Source organism: Ovis aries, chromosome 18, assembly GCF_016772045.2.
Source record: "Ovis aries strain OAR_USU_Benz2616 breed Rambouillet chromosome 18, ARS-UI_Ramb_v3.0, whole genome shotgun sequence".
In the NCBI taxonomy this organism is placed as follows: Eukaryota; Metazoa; Chordata; class Mammalia; order Artiodactyla; family Bovidae; genus Ovis; species Ovis aries.
The window spans coordinates 25,868,378-25,888,121 of NC_056071.1; the positions used below are offsets into that span (position 1 = coordinate 25,868,378).

At 48.7% G+C, this 19,744-nt stretch overlaps 1 protein-coding gene across 9 annotated transcripts in view; it reads left to right on the forward strand.

The window, feature by feature from the left end:
• Window positions 1–19,744, forward strand: part of APBA2 (amyloid beta precursor protein binding family A member 2) — a 130,252-nt gene that overhangs the window by 82,674 nt on the left and 27,834 nt on the right. For 5 of the 9 annotated variants that reach the window (XM_042235158.2, XM_042235160.2, XM_042235157.2 and 2 more), the window contains 2 exons: window positions 1,046–1,093; window positions 4,976–5,962. In XM_042235158.2, coding sequence (XP_042091092.1) covers window positions 1,070–1,093; window positions 4,976–5,962 — 1,011 coding nt within the window. In that variant the 5' untranslated portion in view covers window positions 1,046–1,069. The remainder of the gene's footprint in view (window positions 1–1,045; window positions 1,094–4,975; window positions 5,963–19,744) is intronic. The other 4 variants (XM_042235163.2, XM_042235162.2, XM_042235164.2 and 1 more) reach the window with 1 other exon arrangement.

Here is a 19,744-nt window from a genome sequence, read left to right on the forward strand (position 1 = left end):
CAGAAGTAGACTTTCTCAGGCACAACATTTTTATTCTCCCCACTGTGTCATGGGTGACGATATCTTGAAATATGCTTTGTAGCCATACATCAGATATCCCAAGTAATGCACATTTTATTTATCTATTTAAATTTTTTCAAGAGGTTTATTTATTTGATGTGGACCACTTTTAAAGTCTTTATTGAATTTGTTACAATATTGCTTCTATTTTTATGTTTTGGGGTTTGTTTTTTTTTTGGCCATGAGGCATGTGGGATCTTAGCTCCCCTACCAGGGATTGAACCTGTACCCTCTGCATTGGAAGATGAACTATTAACCTCTGGACTGCCAAGGAAGTCCCTGTAATGCATATTTTATATGTCATAAATCATTCTTTGCTTTTCCTTCATTCTTATCCTTGTCACAAGGGCTATAAAAGGATTGTCTTCCACCTCCTCTTCAAGGCAAGGGAAAAAATAATGATCTTGAAAATAGCCTTTATTATAAGCTTGTGATGAAAGGAACAGATGGGAGAACTGTGTGAAATGGGCTTTTCAGTCTTGGGGATAGAGGGCCAGTGCAATTATTGGTGCAAGATTTTGGTTTTTCCTTAAAGAAATGAAACCTCTCTGCCTCGTTAAGAGTGGGCTTGCAGAAGAGCACTGCTTCAGGGCTGAGCTTTGTGATTCATGTGAGCATGTCTGGCTGTGAAAGAACAGCTTTAACTGGATCGAGCAGGATACGTAAGATCTTCCAGGCGTGGTATAGCTAAACCTCGTCTCTGCCACCCTACACTTGATGTCTTCCAGGTTTCTGTCAACTGCAGTTCTGAAGAGCTGCAGTCTTCGTTATTATCATCCCTGGTTGAATCAGATCATTGGAAAATCCCCACAGATGGATGCTTATCCACGAATCGATGACTTCTCAGTCTGATCACTCAGTTGGCCACTAATCCATCTCGTTTTGGATATCCGACTCATCAGCATACTTCAGTTTGAGCCACAGGAAAGTTAGGAAGGACTTGTCATGTGTCTTGTTGAAATTCAGGTGTATTCTCTCTCTTTAGGGTCTCCCTTGCCCACCATCGTACATGCCTACTCAGAGAGGAAACATGGTGAGTTTCACAAACTCATTGTCAGCTCATAATGGCCATGTTAAGAAAATTTTTATTGGAGTATAGTTGCTTTACAATGCTGTGTTGGGACAACTTCACTTTCAGAGACCAGCCATCTGTCTTTTTAGACTCTTCATCCCAAAGGGAGCCCTGTGCTACCCAAGACAAAATCTGCCTTCCCATTGGAAGTACCTACAATCCTGTTCTGTACTCTGTGCTCCATCTCCAGATCCGGAGCCCCGAGGTCAGGGACCTTGGCTTGGCAGCCCGCTCCACCCTGCAGTGGGCCTCGCAAAGAGGTTAGACAGCACCCACAGAGAGATGCCTGACCATAACACAGGCAGTGGGCACTCTGCAGCTGCTGTGACGAGGTGGGACCATGAGGAGGTCTGACCTACCAGTTCCTGGAGGGAGCATTTTCCATCTTTATCCAAGCCATCCTGCTCAGATCTGGCCTTGAAATCCGCATTGCTCTTTCCTGTTCAGGAAGGAGACTGAACTGAGGGGGCCATCAGGGGGCCTCAAGGCAGCTACGATGAATTGTGTTTAGTCTCTCAGATCTGAAACCTGCAAGCCTGTTTTCCCAAGAAGTTCTGGAACTTTTATTCTTGATTCCAAAGATATGATGGCTGGAGGGTGGGCAGGTGGCTGGCTTCTTGTCCAATGTGGTGGTCCGCGTTTGATCTCAGACCAACAGCATCAGCCCAATTCTGACACCTGTTAGAATCACAGATGTGGATAATGGACGAGTGGACACAATGAGGGAAGATGAGGGTGGGGTGAATTGAGAGATTGGGATCGACATATATATACCACCATGTGTAAAATGGATCGCTAGTGGGAAGTTGCTTTATAGCGCAGGGAGCTCAGCTGGGTGCTCTGTGATGGCAGAGTGGTGGGATCGGGGGTGGAGAGAGGTCCAAGAGGGAGGAGATATATGTATACATATAGCTGATTCCCTGGTGGCTCAGACAGGTAAGAATCCACCTGCATTGCAGAAGACCTGGGTTGGGAAGATCCCCATATTCTTGTCTGGGAAATCCCATGGACAGAGGAGCCTTGGGGGCTACAGTCCATGGGTTCACATGGTGTAGGACACAACTGAGCAACTAACACTTTCACAGCTGATTCACATTGTACAACAGAAAAGAATACAACATTGTAAAGCAACTATACTTCAATAGAAAAAGTAAAATCAGATAATTACTCAGAAAAATGAGAAAAAATAAACAACTGGTCAAAAAAAGAAAAAAGAGAGAGAAGAAAATCACACCCTCAGCCCCACCCAAATGTCCTGAATCAGAAGCTCCAAGGGTGTAGCCCAGAGTTCTGAGCTCTAGGCTCTGAAGTGTGGGGACTGACTGGTGAAGGACCTGCCAGATGCCAGTCAGAGATGCCACAAGGGGACAAAAGGGCCAGGGCCTTGGGACTGACTATGGACAACCGGGCCCTAAGCAGGTCCCTGCCCCAGACCCAAGACAGTTCTGGGATCTCTGTCCTCAGCTGGAGGCCAAGACCAGAGTCTGCTGGTGACAGCACCCTAACGGCCACACCCTCTGGGGCAGGTGAGAACCCAGGAGGCTAGAGAAGTGCCTGGGGATCCTTGCCAGAGGCTGCCTGGTCCCTTATCCCTCACTCAGTCTGCACAGGGGGACCCCGCTCCCTACTTCTCCATCAGCTGCCAGCCACACATCAGTGACTGCCAGCTGATAGCCTGGGCATCCTTTTGAATTTTTGTCTTGAGAAGTCAAGGGCAGGGCCCTCATTTGTTAAGTACCTGCAGTGTATCCCCTCCTCAGACTTTTCTAGGGTTAGAGGTTTCTAGGAGATGGGGAGGTGGGGGCGAATGGGAGGGTGTGTGTGTGTGTGTGTGTGTGTGTGCACGCGCACACACATGTTTGAATGCGTGTGTGCACACAGCCAGGTCTCCTACCAGGAGAATCATCGTGTATGCTGTTATCAACAGTGGGGAGGACACAGCTGAGCCCAGGTGTAGTGGGGAGCTGACCGTCAGCAGGGGCTGGCCCTTCCCCAGCCAAGGACGAGGAAACCCGTGTGTGGGGAATTCAGGGGTACAGAAACCCAGGTGTGCTCCAGAGGGGGTCTGCCACAGGTGACTCCTGCATCTTCTCTTTTGTAATCCCTCCTCTGCCCCCGCCATCCCATTAAATACCCCAGAGTTCCCTGCTTCCCCCAGAGGAAATGTTTGTAAGGAAGTTACATGTAAGTAGAGTTAAATCATTTAAAATAAGCCAGGAGAGGCTGGCTATTCAAAGAAATCCCCAGAGAGATCTTTTATTCAGAAGATAATCATTTGACAGAGTGATGGAGCATCCTGCCCTTTGTCTCAGGAGTTTCGTCTCAGCTTTTGGAATTTCCTTTTACACACTTCCAGTTGCCATCACTGGAGGATGTGCCCACCACCCCCACCCCCCGACCTGCAGAAAGTCATAGAATGTTCTGGGTTGGGGACAGGGCTGGCAGACAGCCTGGGGAGAATTGCGGGAAGGATGGTTGATGGTGTGAATGATCACCTGGGTGGTGCCTCCATTGGGTTTGTTGAGACTCTGGGGCGGGGGGGCTTTCAAGGTCTTTAGGTGTTCCTGTGTCCCACAACACAGGTAAATGCCACTTTAGTGAAAGTGAAAGTTGCTCAGTCGCATCTGACTCTTTTCGACCCTGCGTACTATAGCATGCCAGGCTCTCTGTCCATGGGATTTCCCAGGCAAGAATACTGGAGTGGGCTGCCATGCCCTCCTCCAGGGGATCTTCCCGACTCAAGGATTGAACCCATGTCTCCTGCATTGGCAGGTGGGTTATTTACCACTAACGCCACCTGGGAAGCCCCAGAAATATCATACTTAAAAATGAATAAAGGAGGGAAGTGAACAACACTGTCTCATCACTCAAATCAAACCTCTGCTGGGATTTAAATGGATTTCTTCAAAGTTTGTTCTGTTTATTGGGTGGTGAATAAATTACAGCAGCATATTTTATGCAATAAACTCTTTGTAAATATTTTAATTGCTGCATAATTGTCTTACAAATGTGCTGTGCTTAGTCGCTCAGTCCTGTCCAACTCTTTGCGACCCCATGGACTGTAACCTGCCAGGCTCCTCTATCTGTGGGATTCTCCAGGCAAGAATACTAGAGTGGGTTGCCATTTACTTCTCCAAAAAATGATGTAAATGAATTTGTTTACAAAACAGAAACAGACTCACAGACATGGAAAATTAACTGTGGTTACCAAAGGGGAAAGGGTTGGGAGAGGAATAAATTGGGAGTTTGGAATTAACACATTCACACTACTATATATAATCTAGATAATCAACAAAGACCTACTGAATAGCATGAAGTGAAGTTGCTCAGTCGTGTCCGACTCTTTGCAACCCCATGGACTGTAACCTACCAGGCTCCTCTGTCCATGGGATTTTCCAGGCAAGAATACTGGAGTGGGTTGCCATTTCCTTCTCCAACTGTATAGCACAGGGAACTATATTCAATACCTTGTGATAACCTATGATGGAAAAGGATCTGAAAAAAAATATATATGTTTATACATGTATAACTGATTCACTTTTCTGTACATGGGAAACTAACACAACATCGTAAATCAACTATACTCCAATTATATAAAACAGAGAAGTCATGAGTGAGTGGCGAGTTGGGGGGAAGCAGCAGGTGTCCTGGGGAGTTGCCAGGGTCCCCTTTTTCTCCTCCGGCCCTGGTGCCCTCATGTCTCTTTGGCAGGGCTTGCAATGGTCCTGACACCAGAGTCAGCTGAGGTGGGGTGTCCTGTCATCTGAGTGGACACGAGTCACATCTCCTGGGCGCGCTCCTCGGGCCAGGTTCTGACTCTCCTGTCATCCTTCCTCCCTGCAGTGGCTGCCGCCTGGTGACGATGGCCGTATGAGCCCCACCATGGCCCACCGGAAGCGTCAGAGTGTGGCGAGCAGCCTGCTGGACCACAGGGCAAGGCCGGGCCCGGAGCCCGAGAGTGAGGATGCAGAGCTGGCCCTGGAGGAGTATGTGCCCACCGACCTGGAGCTGGCGGCCCTGCGGCCCGAGAGCCCAGCGCCTGCTGAGCAGGGTGGCCCCGACCAGAGCCCTGACGGGGACTCCAGCTCTGACTATGTGAACAACACCTCGGAGGAGGAGGACTATGACGAGGGGCTGCCTGAAGAGGAGGAGGGCATCACCTACTACATCCGCTACTGCCCTGAGGATGACAGCTACCTGCAGGGCACGGACTGTGACGGGCAGGGCTACCTGGCTCACGACACGCGCCACCTGGAGACAGATGAGTGCCAGGAGGCGGTGGAGGAGTGGACGGAGCCCACGGGCCCACACGCACATGGCCACAGTGACCCGGGCAGCCCTGGCTACCGGGACAGCCACCTCTCTGTCCCCGAGGATGAGGCCTCAGTCCTGGACTCCGGGGACCAGGAAGAGGACGTCCACTACTGTCCCGGCGAGGAGGCCTACCAGGACTACTACCCTGCTGAGGCCAATGGGAATGCAGGCAGCAAATCGCCCTACGGCCCGAGGCGCAGGGACGGGGACCCAGAGGACCAGGAGGAGGACATCGACCAGATCGTGGCCGAGATCAAGATGAGCCTGAGCATGAGCAGCATCACCAGTGGCGGCGAGGCCAGCCCTGAGCGTGAACCGCGGGGGCCTGAGCCAGGGCCCGGGGACTCCCCCGAGGCCTGCCCACCGGCTGAGGCCAGCCGGGGCCCCAGCAGACACGAGGGCAGGCCCAAGTCGCTGAACCTCCCTCCTGAGGCCAAGCACCCCGCCGACCCTCAGAGGAGCTTCAAGACCAAGACCAGGACCCCGGAGGAGAGGCCCAAGTGGCCCCAAGAGGAGGTAAGACTCTGGCTGGCCCTGGGGAAGCGGAGGGAGGGGCTGAGAGCAAAGGTGTCCATGCTGCCCACAGGTCAGAGTGTGAGCCAGCTCTCCACGTGTTCAGTTATGTGTGGACTTCCCAGCCACTCCTGTTCACCCATCAGATGCCGTAGTAATTGCCAAGGAAATCTTGTTGAGGGTGATTGGCAACCTGGGCTCCCAGCAGACCCCCAGACCCCCAGCAGAGCTTGGGTCCTTCCCCTGCTTGCTCTGGATCTGCTTGTGTGGGTGTGGTCCCTGAGACTGTTGCCCCTCCCTGAGTGGTTTTGGTCAGTCACAGGGATCTGGTACTGCTGGCAAGTGCAGACAGCTGTGGCCAGTGGTTGGGACAGCCCAGCGGCAAGGGGCAGCAACCTGAGTGCATTTCACAGGGGCAGTTGAATCTAATGACACTTCTCTGAAAGCCTGGGGACCTTGGTGTAATTGGAAATTTGCCGTAAATAACCATTTTGCAAATAATTATTTGAAGGTTTGACAGAGACGTGGAGAAGAAATGCATGCTAATGAGGCCAGTGGATTTAAGCGTAACTATATTTTCTTTTAATTATAGCAAAGTAAAGTGTAAATTGTAATAAACACTTTTGAAAAGCTGCCTTTCAAAAAAACCTTGTGTATATAAAAAGAAGATGTGATTATTAGATGCATATAAAGGAACATCTATTTGGCTAATTCTGTGGACAAATGAAAATGAATTGCTTTCATATATTTTTTATTGGGATATAGTTGCTGATGCTGGGAAGGATTGAGGGCAGGAGGAGAAAGGGACAACAGAGGATGAGATGGTTGGATGGCATCACCGACTCAATGGACATGGGTTTGGGTGGACTTTGGGAGTTGGTGATGGACAGGTGGTTCATGGGGTCGCAAAGAGTCGGACACGACTGAGTGACTGAACTGAACTGAACTGATAGTTGCTTTACATTGTTGTGTTAGTTTCAGCTGTACAGCAAAGTGAATCAGCTTATATCAGGGCATATATGCATATATCCCCTCCGTCTTGAGCCTCCTCCTACCCCCATCCCACCCCCTAGGTCATCACAGAGCACTGAGCTGAGCTCCCTGCGCTATACAGCAGCTTCCCACCAGCTATCCATTTTACATATGATAGTGTATATATGTCAATTCCAGTCTCCCAGTTCATCCCACATTCTCCTTTACGCCGTGTCCACAAGTCTGTTCTCTGTGTCGGCATCTCTATTCCTGCAGTGCAAATAGGTTCATCTGTACCATATTTCTCGATTCCGCATATATGTGTATATATACAGTATTTGTTTTTCTCTTTCTGACTTACTTCACTCTGTATGCCTCTCTCTCGGTTCATCCACATCTCTATCTACAAATGACCAAATTTCATTCCTTTTTCAGTTCAGTTCAGTTCAGTCGCTCAGTCGTGTCTGACTCTTTGCGACCCCATAAACCACAGCACACCAGGCCGCCCTGTCCATCACCAACTCCTGGAGTCCATCACCAACTCCCAGAGTCCACCGCCAACTCCTGGAGTCCACCTAAACCCATGTCCATTGAGTCAGTGATGCCATCCAACCATCTCATCCTCTGTTGTCCCCTTCTCCTCCTGCCCTCAATCTTTCCCAGCATCAGGATCTTTTCCAATGAGTCGGCTCTTGGCATCAGGTGGCCAAAGGATTGGAGTTTCAGCTTCGACATCAGTCCTTCCAATGAACACCCAGGACTGATCTCCTTTAGGATGGACTGGTTTGATCTCCTTGCAGTCCAAGGGACTCTCAAGAGTCTTCTCGAACACCGCAGTTCAAAAGCATCAATTCTTCAGCGCTCAGCTTTCTTTATAGTCCAACTCTCACATCCATACATGACCACTGGAAAACCATAGCCTTGACTAGATAGACCTTTGCAACCAAAAATGGAGAAGGTCTATACAGTCAGCAAAAACAAGACTGGGAGATGACTGTGGCTCAGATCATAAACTCCTTATTATAGCTAATAAGGAGTTCCTTATTATGACTTTTTATGGCTGAGTAATATTCCATTTTTTGGCTTTTTATTCCAATTTTTCCTTTTTTATGGCTGAATAATACTCCATTGCATATATATGCTTTCATATTTTTAATGCCTTCATCAGTATTTTTTCCCCAGAAGAGTTCATGCATTTGAGGAATATATGAAGTGTGAGCTTGTGTTTGGGTAAAATGTCCTGTTGACTCACTGTTAAGTTTCTAGAACTTCCCTTTGATGCCTTTTGATTTTTTTTTAAAGATTGATAAGCATAAATTGACTTCATTTTTGGAGTGTTCCTGTCATTCAAGGCAGTTGTGTATGCACTGGGGGCTTTGGGCTGTAAAGAAACTGTTGTTGCATTAGTAGATGTGGGGAAGCACCCCCTCATGAGGGGGGTGGCTCTGGAATTTCTGAACTGGCATTCCTTCAGAGCCTACTCTCCCACTAAGGCCACTCCTGATCTCCTGGGCTGGCTGCATCTGCAAATCCTCCCATGTGGAGCAAGAAAATTACCCTTGCCATGTGCTAGGCCCTGGGGTGCAGAGATGAAAGTGACTTGAGCTTGCATGGAGAACCTCATTCTAGAGGGAGAGACTCTCTGTCCATCTGGGTGTGACTGGGAGCCTAGAGGAGTCCCCCCCTGGCCCATGAGTCCCAGGTAGGCTTCCTGGGGACAGGCTCCCTTGTGGGTGATAAGTGGGGTGGCCCTGGGACTTAGAGGGGGCTTTGGGAAATTAGCTGACCAGGAAGGGCTGAACCTGGAGGTCATGGGTATCCTCAGCATACAGCAGGGTTGGGGATTGTGATGAGGCCAGGAGGACAAGTGGAAGTGAAGGACCTGGCTTGAGGATGGTGATGTGAGAGGGACAGAGCTGGGCTATCAGGGGCCTGGGAACCTCAAGGGGGCTAAGGGGCAGGATGTTGGGAAGGCCCTGAGCATCTCAGGTGGATGCCAGAGCAGAGGCTCCTGTGTAAGGGACAGAGGGGATGGGTTTGGCAGCATCTATAAGAGCAGGAGCCAAGGAAGAGGGTGCCTGCCATGTGTGGAGCTGGAATTGCACTGCTTTGGCTCGAATGGCATGGATGTGCCAGCAGTGTGTGTCCAGGGCAGATTTCAGCAACAGAGAACTGGGTGGGGGACTGTGGCAGGGTGCTCTCCTCACCCTCCGCCCCGCATCTTCCATCCCTGATCACCATCAGCATCCCCTACAAGTTCCAGGAACTCGAGACACATCCCAGAGGATCCGTTATTCTCATGACATTCCCCAGGAAGTGCAGGGCTCCATAGGAGAATATATTGCAACAGCTTCTGTTCAGGGAGAAAGACCACATTGCCGAGCATGAGATTTGGAGATGGAACAGCATGGCAGAGGCAGTCACAGGGTTTGTACCCCAAAGCACTCAGATCGTGGTCAGTGCTAATCAGTGACTAAAAAAGACACGGCCCTGTGGTGATAGGAAGCTAACCAAGAATAGCTCCCAGCCCTGCATTAGCGCATGCCATGAACAACTCAGGAGAACTCAGCACAGCTCAGAAAGGCTGAGTAAGGGGTGTGGCATAGGAGGGCGCCCCAGGACCGAGAGTGGACTTCAGACCCTGCCAGGACCACCGTCAGCCTTCACAGGAGAAAAGCTGGTCTCTCCACCTGAGAGCAAGCCCAGGCCCAGACTGCTGGAGTGCACGGATGCCTGGATCTGGGCTTGTCGGGTCCCTCTGGTTGGTTCCAGCAGCAAACAGACGGTCCTCTTCAGGAATGGTGACTGAGCTGGCCATGCGCTGTCCTTGGTACTGACACAAGTGTTGGGTCTGCCCCTCTGCTGGCCACTTGCCCTGTGCTGGGTGCAGCCAGGCTGGATAGGTCAGAGAGCCTGAGCTAGAGTTTGGACGAGGGTCTGTGGCTCAGGACAGTGCTGGGGGGCGGGCACCACATCAGCTTGGAGGGAGGTTGCTGATGGGGGCGTTGCCTGTTTACCCTCCTTGGTCAGTCCTCTTCTTCATCAGCCCGAACACTTGCAGATGGCCTCAGATTCTGCCTCCGTTGCCCATTTTGACCGCTGGTGCAGCCCTGCCCCACCCCGACCCCTCCCTCTTAGTCTTTGGGTCTCAAGCTTCCCCTCAAAGCAGCCCCGGGTGCCGGCTAGGAGACCCATGTCCTTGACCTTGACTCCTGGAGCCTCTGGATCTCTGACTGTGGATGGTTATGTTCTGCTGAAGACTCACCCATCCCAGGGTCTTCCTTAGATGGGCTCAGACCCAGACTACTACCTGAGCCAGGTCTCTGGGTGCATCTGGGGAACTCTGGCCACTGAGGCTGCTTCTTCCTTCTCTGTGTGTCAGCTCAGTCGTGTCCAACTGTATGACCCCATGGACTGTAACCACCCTTGCCCCCAGGCTCCTCTGTCTGTGGAATTCTCCCGGCAAGAATACTGGAGTGGGTTGCCATTTCCTCCTCCAGGGGATCTTCCCAACCCAGATCTTCTCGAACCTGGATCTCCCACATTGCAGGCAGATTCTTTACCATCTGAGCCACCAGGCAAGCCATTGAAAATAGATGCTCTTCCTTGCTGTGATCTGTTTATTCCCTCTGCATTCATTCATTCGTTTGTTCATTCATGGGGACCCATGAATATAGAACATAGCATGCTGGTCACTTTTAGAAATGTGAATGTTAATTTCAAGAAATGAAGGGGTAATGTAGTCATTCACTGGTCCTCAAAACCTACTCCAGACAGAAGAGTGGTGGTGGGTTAGAGTTTTTCTTGTTACATTGAATTTGCAAATTTGCAACGGTAGATGTCATGAAGTGGACTTGCTACCCGAAGTTTTTCTTGCCCAATATCTTATTTAATCTACAACCCCCTTTCTAAATGCCAGGAAAAACTGAAACAGGGAATTAAGCCAAAGGATTCTAAGTCATCTAAAATATGGGCTGCTTGGCACAAATTCAGAGATCTCAGCTTGGTCATTCTTTTCAGTATTTGTGGGAAGATTGATTTCTCTTCTGAGCCACAGTTACAGTTACCTAAGAAAGACTTTTGCATACAATACAATGAAATATTATTCATCCCTAAAAAGAAAGGAAATACTACAACAGGGATGAACCTTGAGGCCACTGTGCTGATTGAAAATAGCCTCACAAAAAGCCAAATCCTGTATGATTCCACGTAAGTAAAGTACCTAGACTAGTTAAACCCACAGAGGTGGAGGCAGACTGGGGGTCGGTGGGATTTCTGGGGGATGGGGTTAGTGTTTAATGGAGACAGAGCTTCCATTGGAGATGATGAAAAGTTCTGGGGCTGGATGGTGGTGATGATTGTACATCGGTGTGCATGCACCTAATGCCACTTAATTGTCCACCTAAAATTGGTTAAAATGATACATTTTATTTTATGTATATCGAACAAGAAAAGGCTCCAGTCCCATTCACCAGCCCAAGCCAACTTGAATCATCTGAAACCAAGTTGAGCCAATCTGAGCCCCTGTAACGCATATCATACAAACAAAACATTCTTTGTCTATCCGAAGGACTGGTGGAACCACAGGAAAGATAGCTGACCACACTCATGTGGGCCTGTGGACACTGGGTGGATCTGCACATCTCTGGAAGGTTTCAAGATATTCAGGATTAAGATGAGCCATGAGTAGACAACCGCATCCTGAGTAAGAAGGGGGCACCTTCCCTTCTCTCCTTCTGGGGTCCTGTCCAGTAACAGATGTGATCCCACCTTGGCAGGGGTGGAAGGGCATAGGAGGGGTGGACCCCAGATTATTATTCCTGCTGGGCTTTCACATAGATCATGCAGACCACTGGGTTACATGAAATGATTGAGGTCATACCTTGTTAGTATCGTTAAAAGAAAAATATGTTATCAAATTTACTATGAAAACACTCTCTCCTCATCCTCAACTTTAAGAAAACCAGATGTTCTGTACAGCACATTCATAACAGTAGATTTAATAGAAGTTTACTAGATCATTGGGATCGCCTGGTTAAACTTGCTTTTCAAATTAGGAATCATAGGATTTAGTATTGGTAGCTGTAGGCAGTTCCACTGAGTTGTTTATTATTTAGGACTAGTAGTATCATTTGGAGAAGGAAATGGCAACTTACTCCAGTATTTCTTGTCTGGAAAATTCCGTAGACAGAGGAGCCGGGCGGGCTACAACCATGGGGTTGCAAAGAGTTGGACACGACTGAACACACACATGCCAATAGTATTATTTAGGACTTATTTATTGATTTATTTTTGGCTGTGCTGGGTCTTCACGGCGGCTCGGGCTTTTCTGTAGTCGTGGTGAGTGGGGGGCTACTCTCTAGTTATCATGGGCTTCTCACTGTCGTGGCTTCTCTTGTTGCAGAGCATGGGCTCTAGAGCACAGGCTCAGTAGTGGTGGTGCACGGGCTTAGCTGCCCCATGGCCTGCTCCATGGCATGTGGGATCTTCCTGGACCAGGGATCAAACTCACATCTCCTACACTGGCAGGCCACCAGGGAAGTCCAGGACTAAAAGTACTGATTGGAACAGAGAATTTCTTCCCGTGTCCAGAGAACAGAGAGCTGGTTTGGGCAGTTAGGCTGGGAATGGCAGGCTCTATGGACAAGCTAAATGTGGGAAGTGTCTTGGAGCTGGAATTTGAACATTGACTTAGCATCCTCATCTGGTTTCCTTCTGACCTGGGTGCCTTGGTTTCATCCACTTGTCTGATGCCACATTCACTTCCCCAGAATGTGTGAGGGGCTCTATGCTGAAAGGGGAGTGGTTGGGGGAGCAGGGAGGGTCTCCGGGCTCACGAGAGCCCCCGGCCTGAACCTGCTGTTATACCAAAAGATTGCTCTTCACCCTGGAGGGTCATTAAACTGCTGTCCTTAAGCTGTCATTAAACTGCTCACACAGGGCTCCTTACCTTACAGTTACTGGCAGGGAAGGGTGTGTTTGTAGCAAACTTATGAAACCGGTGGGAGAAGCAGCCTGCTGGCCCCCAGGAGTCATGAGGCTTTTCTCCTTTGAGAACTGAGCTAAATCACACGTGATGCTCCCTGGTCCCGTGACTACCGGAGTGTTGGGGTGCCTCCTTCCCCAGGAAGGAATCTGGAATCCACTGTGACATCCAGGGCGGGGGGCAGGTGTCTGGGAAGGAGAAGTGTCTGTGGTCCTGTCACTGTATGTGGGCTGCCTGCCTCCTCCCCTTGCCCCTTGTGTCCCTGGTGAGGGCTAGTCCTGCACCAGCTGGCCCTGACCGCCATGCAGGAATCTAGTGCTGAGCTGAAAGGGGTGTCAAAGGAGGAGTCAGTGTGTTTTTGATCATTTGAGGGCTCTGTTTACTCCTTCTTTCCCTGTTACTTTAAAAGTATTGCTATAGACACATAACATGAAATTTACCAATTTGACCATTTTAGAGAGTACAATTCAGGGACATCGACTGCAGTGTTGTACAACCACCAAGACTCAGTTCTAGACCATTTTCCTCAACCCTAAAGGAGACCACGCTTATTATTTTTTAAATATTCATTTGTATTTATTGACTGTACTGAGTCTTAGTTGGGGCATTTGGGATCTATTTCCCTGACTAGGGATCAAACCCAGGCCCTCTGCATTGGGAGTGAGGAGTCTTAGCCACTGGACCAAGCAGTCAGTCCCCAATCTCCCCTCCCTGTAGCCCCTGGTAATGACAAATCTGCTCTCTTTCTGTGTTAGCAGACCCCTGAGATATTGTGGTTTGATGCCAGACCACTGCAGTTAAGTGAATATCTCAATAAAGTGAGTCACACATTTTAATGTCTTGCTGCATCCAAAAGTTATATTCACACTATACTGTCATCTATTAGGTGTGCAATAGTGTTTAAAAAACAATGTATATACCTTAATTTAAGAGTACTTTAGGATTTAACTGGTAGTCCAGTGGATAAGAATCCTCATGTGAATGCAGGCTTGATCCCTGGTCCAGGAAGGTCCCACATGTCTCACTACTGAGATGGCAGTCTAGAGCCCCTGCTCTGAAACAAGAGAAACCATTGCTGTGAGAAGCCCGAATACCTCAACCAGAGAGCAGCCCCCGCTTGCTGCAACTAGAGACAAACCCGCATAGCAACGAAGACCCAGCATAGCCAAAATTAATAAATAGATAAAATTTAAAAATTATTATAAAGGAGTATTTTATTGCTAAAAAATACTAAGCATCATCTGAGCCTTCTGGGGTTGTCATCTTTTTTGCAGGCAGAAAGCCTGGCCTCAGCGTGGATGGCTGGTGACTGGTCGGCCTGGTGGTTGCTGAAGACTGGGGTGGCCGTGGCAATTTCTTAAAATAAGATGACAGTGAAATTTACCTCAATTGGTGGACTGTTCCTTTCACAAACAATTTCCTGTATCGTGCAATGCAATTTGAGAGCATTTTTACCCACAGTAGAATTTCTTTCAAAATTGGAGTCAATCCAACCCAATTTTGGAACTCTGCCACTGCTTCATCAACTAAGTTTATGTAATATTCTAAATCCTTTGTTGTCATTTCAACAATCTTCACAGCGTCTCCACCAGGATTAGATTCCTTCCCAAGAAACCACTTTCTTTGTTCATCCATAAGAAGCACCATGCATTTAAATTGTATCATGAGATTGCGGTAATTTCAGTAACACCTTCAGGCTCCACGTCTCGTTCTCTTACTGTTGCCACCACATCTGTAGTTACTTCTTCCACTCAGGTCTGAATCCTTCAAAGTCATCCGTGAGGGTCAGAATCAACTTCTAAATTCCTGTCATCGTTGATGTTCTGACCTCTTCCTGTGAATCATGAATGTTCTTGATAGCATCTAGAATGGTGAATCCTTTACAGAATGTTTCAATCTACTTTGCCCAGACCAATCAGAGGAATCACTATGGCAGCCTCACAAAGTGTATTTTTGAAATAGTAATGAGGATGGAGACACAGAGGCCAGTTTAGGAAAACATGGTTCTACTCAGAAAGTCTTGTCCCCAGGGTACCCTCCACCCCTTCCTGAGGGGCCCTGTGAATGGAGAGTGAATGATGGAATGAGGCACCAGAGGGGCCCAGTGTTGGTGGTGGAGGAAGTTTTATCAGACAAGTCACAGAGAGTAAGGCCAGGCCCCCAGTGGCTTCCCCAGTGGATCTTGTCATGATTCTTTTAAGCCAGAGATTTGGCTTCCTTGGTGGCTCAGATGGCAAAGAATCCATCTGCAGTGTGGGAGACCTGGGTTCGATCCCTGGGTCAGGAAGATCCCCTGGAGGAGGGCATGGCAACCCACTCCAGTATTCTTGCCTGGAGGATCCCATGGACAGAGGAGCCTGGTGGGCTACAGTTCTTGGGGTGGCACAGAGTTGGACACGACTGAAGTGACTAAGCAGTAGCAGTGGTGGCTTTGAGAAAATGTGATCATCCCTGGAAGGATGAGTGAGATAAGAGTGAAACTTTATCCAAGTGCTTCTCCTCCTCCAGGTGAAGATCATGGAGTGGCCTGAATGCTGAGAGGAACAGAACCAGATTGTTATTTTTCTGAGCCACCATTTGTCAGGGGACGGATTGAAGGGCCTCTGAGAGAAGATGAGGAGGGCACTGATGAGACCGTCAGTGATCAGACCATCAGCGGCCCTGTGGGTGATGCCCCCAGCTTGGCTCCACAGGAGCATCTGCAGTGTCACCGTCCCAGCTGCACCCACCCCCGCCCCCTCCACTTCCCTGAGCAGGACGGAGGAGGGCACATCTTGGATGGAATGACTGATGAGTCAGTTGACCGATGCCTTTGAAAACAAGAAAGGATTCCTGGAGAAGGCTCTCCCTTCACTGAGTGCAGCACTGGGGTTTCTCTGATGCTGAGTCCTGTCTGGGGAGAGATGGGACTGTCCAGTGGGAAGCGGTGGCTTCCTTGGCCTTGTGTCGATGCTTTCTGTCCCTGATTGAGCTCCCCTCCGTGTCTCTCATCCCCGTGTCATCCAGGCCACGTTTGGAAACACTTGGCTTTTGTTCCAGATGACTCGAGAGTGTGTGGGTGTGTGCTTGTTTGCCGTTATTCCATCCGAAGCCACGTGGATTATTTCACTGGATTTTCAGTTTAATCCAGCAGGCACAATCAGAATTGACACGTTTAAAAAGCTCTAGCTTTAGTTTCACCAACTGGAGCCAGGATGTCTTTTGTCTGCATGCGTGTGTGCTCAGTCATGTCCGACTCTTTGCAACCCTGTGGACTGGAGCCCACCAGGCTCCTCTGTCCATGGGGTTGTCCAGGCAAGAATACTGGAGTGGGTTGCCATTTCCTTCTCCAGGGGATCTTCCCCACCTAGGGATAGAACTCTCGTCTCCTACGTCTCCTGCACTGGCAGGCGGATTCTTTACTACTGAGCCACCCGGGAAGCCTGGGTATATTTATTCATTTATTTAAATGAGTGGCTTCTTCCTACAGACATGTCATCTCTGCCCTGAACAGCTGGCCATGTGCTGGCGTTTGTGTGCCCAGCCTGTGCCACCAGATAGTGCTCTGCTCTCAGGGCTCCATGAAGGACAGGTTTGGGGGTCCCTGCTGCCTTCACATGCTTCCGTTCACCTGCCCCTCCTCACCAGCGATGGCTGGTAGGGGTTCCCGTGGGTGGCAGCAAGAATGCCCACTGGAGTTACTTAATGAGGGATATGGCCCAGCTGTCCATGTTGGCTGTGAAAGTCAGAGATAACCCTGGCTGGCATTTTGTTTTGAGGTACACCTGGCTGCTCTACCATGGGGAGGGGACAAAGGGTGGAATAGCATCTTCCTCTAAGATTCCAGGACCCCATGTCCATGTGGGCCTCTGACCATGCTCATTTCGGATGCTGTGTCACCTGCTGCCAAGCCCCCCGCCCCTGCCATGAGATGATGACGGGAGCACCAGATGGGTTTTCCCAAGGAGAAGCAGTAGAAGTCACCCCCTGCCTCTCTGGAAACAACTCTGGCTGGTTTTCATGAGATGCGGTTGCCATGGTGATGAGAGGTCCAAGAGGTTTAGAGGAAATGTTCCAGAGGGAAGGGTCCAGGCTGCAGAAGCTTTGGGGAAAAGCTGCCCTTTGATGTGGACCTGAGGCCTTGTGTCGCCCGTGGTCACTGCGTGCTGTGGCCTCATGCTTAGGTGCTTGGGTGGGGGTAGGATGGTGTGAGGCACTGACGTCCGGCCAGCCTGGGTCCCTTGGCCAAGCCCAAACTGCGTCCCCAAGAAGGGGGACCTCTTCCATTTCTCAGATGCACCCAACACAAGGCAGGAGGCAGTCCTGGAGGTACTGTTTCCCCACCATGTATCTGGCACCTCGATAAGAGTCTGTTATCCCACATGATGGTCCTCTTCCTGCCAGAAAAATTAGGTTCTAGACCAAGCTGTAACATTCGTGGAAGGAGTGTTATCTTTTAGTCCTTTCAGGCTGCTCAATCAGAGTATCATAAACCAGGGGACTTAGAAACAACATGCACTTATTACTCTCAGATCTGGAGGCTGAGGCTATAAGTCCAAGATGAAGATGCAGGCACGCTATGTGTCTGCTGAGAACCCACTTTCCTAAACAGCTGTCTTCCTTTAAAATAAAAAAAGATAGTTATTCATAAATAAATGTAAGTATAATGTATGTGTATGTTCATAGTATAAATTTATTTGTAAATAAAGCTTATTACTGTCTTGTCAGTATTCAGAGAAGGCAATGGCAACCCACTCCAGTATTCTTGCCTAGAGAAGCCCTTGGACAGAGGAGCCTAGTGGGCTGCTGTCCCTGGGGTCGCACAGAGTCAGACACGACTGAAGCGACCTAGCATGCGTGCATGCACTGTCTTGTCATGATATTGCTACCGCTTGATACTTTGTTTATTTTTGGCTGCGCTGGGTCTTTGTTGCTTCAGGCTTTTCTCTAGTTGTGGGGAGCAGAGGCTACTCTCTAACTGCAGTGTGTGGGATTCTCATCGTAGTGACTTTTCTTGTGGAGCGTGGGCCCTGGAGCACAGGCTAAGTAGCTGTGGTGCACGGGCCTTAGTTACTCCACGGCATGTGGGATCTTGCCGGACCAGGAATTGAACTCATGTCCCCCGCATTGGTAGGCAGATTCTTTACTGCCGAGCCACCAGGGAAGTGATGCTTGATAATTTATTTCAGGAAAGTTCTGGAACTTGACTTGTGACACTGGCTCACCAGACCATGCTTTGGGGTTTGGACAGCAGTTTCAGTTCTTGGATCTGGGGAGATTTTCTGGATGCTACAGGGCACTAAGGGCTTCCAAAGGTAGTGCTAGTGGTAAAGAACCCACCTGCCAATGCAGGAGGTGCAGATTCAGTCCCTGGATCGGGAAGATGCCCTGGAGGAGGAAATGGCTGCCCACTCCAATGCTCTTGCCTGGAGAATCCCATGGACAGAGAAGCCTGGTGGGCTACAGTCCATGGGGTCACAAAGAGTCCGACACCACTGAAGCGACTTAGCACACATGTAAACACAGGATGTTAAGTAGAGAAAATAGACCTCAACTTTAAATTTTGTTCATTAAACTAAGTGGAGTTTTGGATGGGTGTCTTCTTTAAGAGAAGACTTATGACATATCTTTGGGGCATTTTTTCCCCTTTAGCAGTAGATTATTTTGCTCTAACTAAAGAATTTGGATTTTAGAATTTGCATTGAACTAAGAATTAAGGTTTTTTAAGAAACATAATTTTAAACTTTGGACACTTGCTAGGAATATAAAATGGTTTAGCTGCTGTGGAAAACAATATGGTAGTTCCTCCAAAGATTAGAAGTAAAATTGCTGTATGATCCTGTAGTCCTACTGCTGGTACCTAATCTGTCACATCTAATGCTCAGGCTCAGTTGTGTCCAACTCTTTGCAGCCCCACGGACTGTAGCCCTCCAGACTCCTCTGTCCATGGGATTCTCCAGGCAAGAATACTGGAGTTGGTTGCCACTTCCTTCTCCAGGGGGGTCTTCCCAACCCAGGGATTGAACCTGCGTCTCTGCATCTCCTACGTCTCCTACATTGACAGGCAGAGTCTTTCCCACTAGCACCACCTGGGAAGCCCCTCTGGGTGTGTGTATATATACATACATATACATAAAGAACTGAAGGCAGGACTCTAACAGGTAACTGTACACCCATGTTTGTAGCCGCATTATTCACAGTAAGCCAAAAGATGGGATCTATCCAGGTGTCTGTGGACAGATGAATGCATGAACAAAATGTGGTCTTTATAAAAGGTGGGATATTATTCAGCTTTTAAAAGGAAGGGCATTCTGACACCTGCTTCAGCAGGAATGAACCTTGAGGACATGATGCTCAGTGAAGCAAACCAGTCATGGAAAATACTAATCTTGTATGAGTCCGCTTACATGAGTTCCTTTGGGTACATTCATAGAGATAACTGGTGGGTTCCAGGGGCTGGGGGAGGCAGGAATAGGAAGTTAGTGTTTGATGGGGACAGAGCTTCAGTTTTTTCAGATGATGAGAGTTCTGGAGATGGATGGCAATGTTGCCCATTTAGGTGAAATTACTTAGTTGCTGCTGAACTGGGGCACTTAGAGGTGGTTACAGTCACAAATTTTCTGTCATATGCACTTTGCCACAGTTGGAAAGAATAATAAACAATCAAATTAGAAACTATGAGTCACGTAACTTTTGAGATGTCTGAAAGTCTACATGTTATTGACAGAAAAGTTAAATCATATCTGTGTGCACCCACACATACTTATGTACACATATATTTTATAAAATTGTATCATATCTCCAGTTTTGTATCTTGGTTTCTTTTAAAATTTTATTTATTTTAAAGT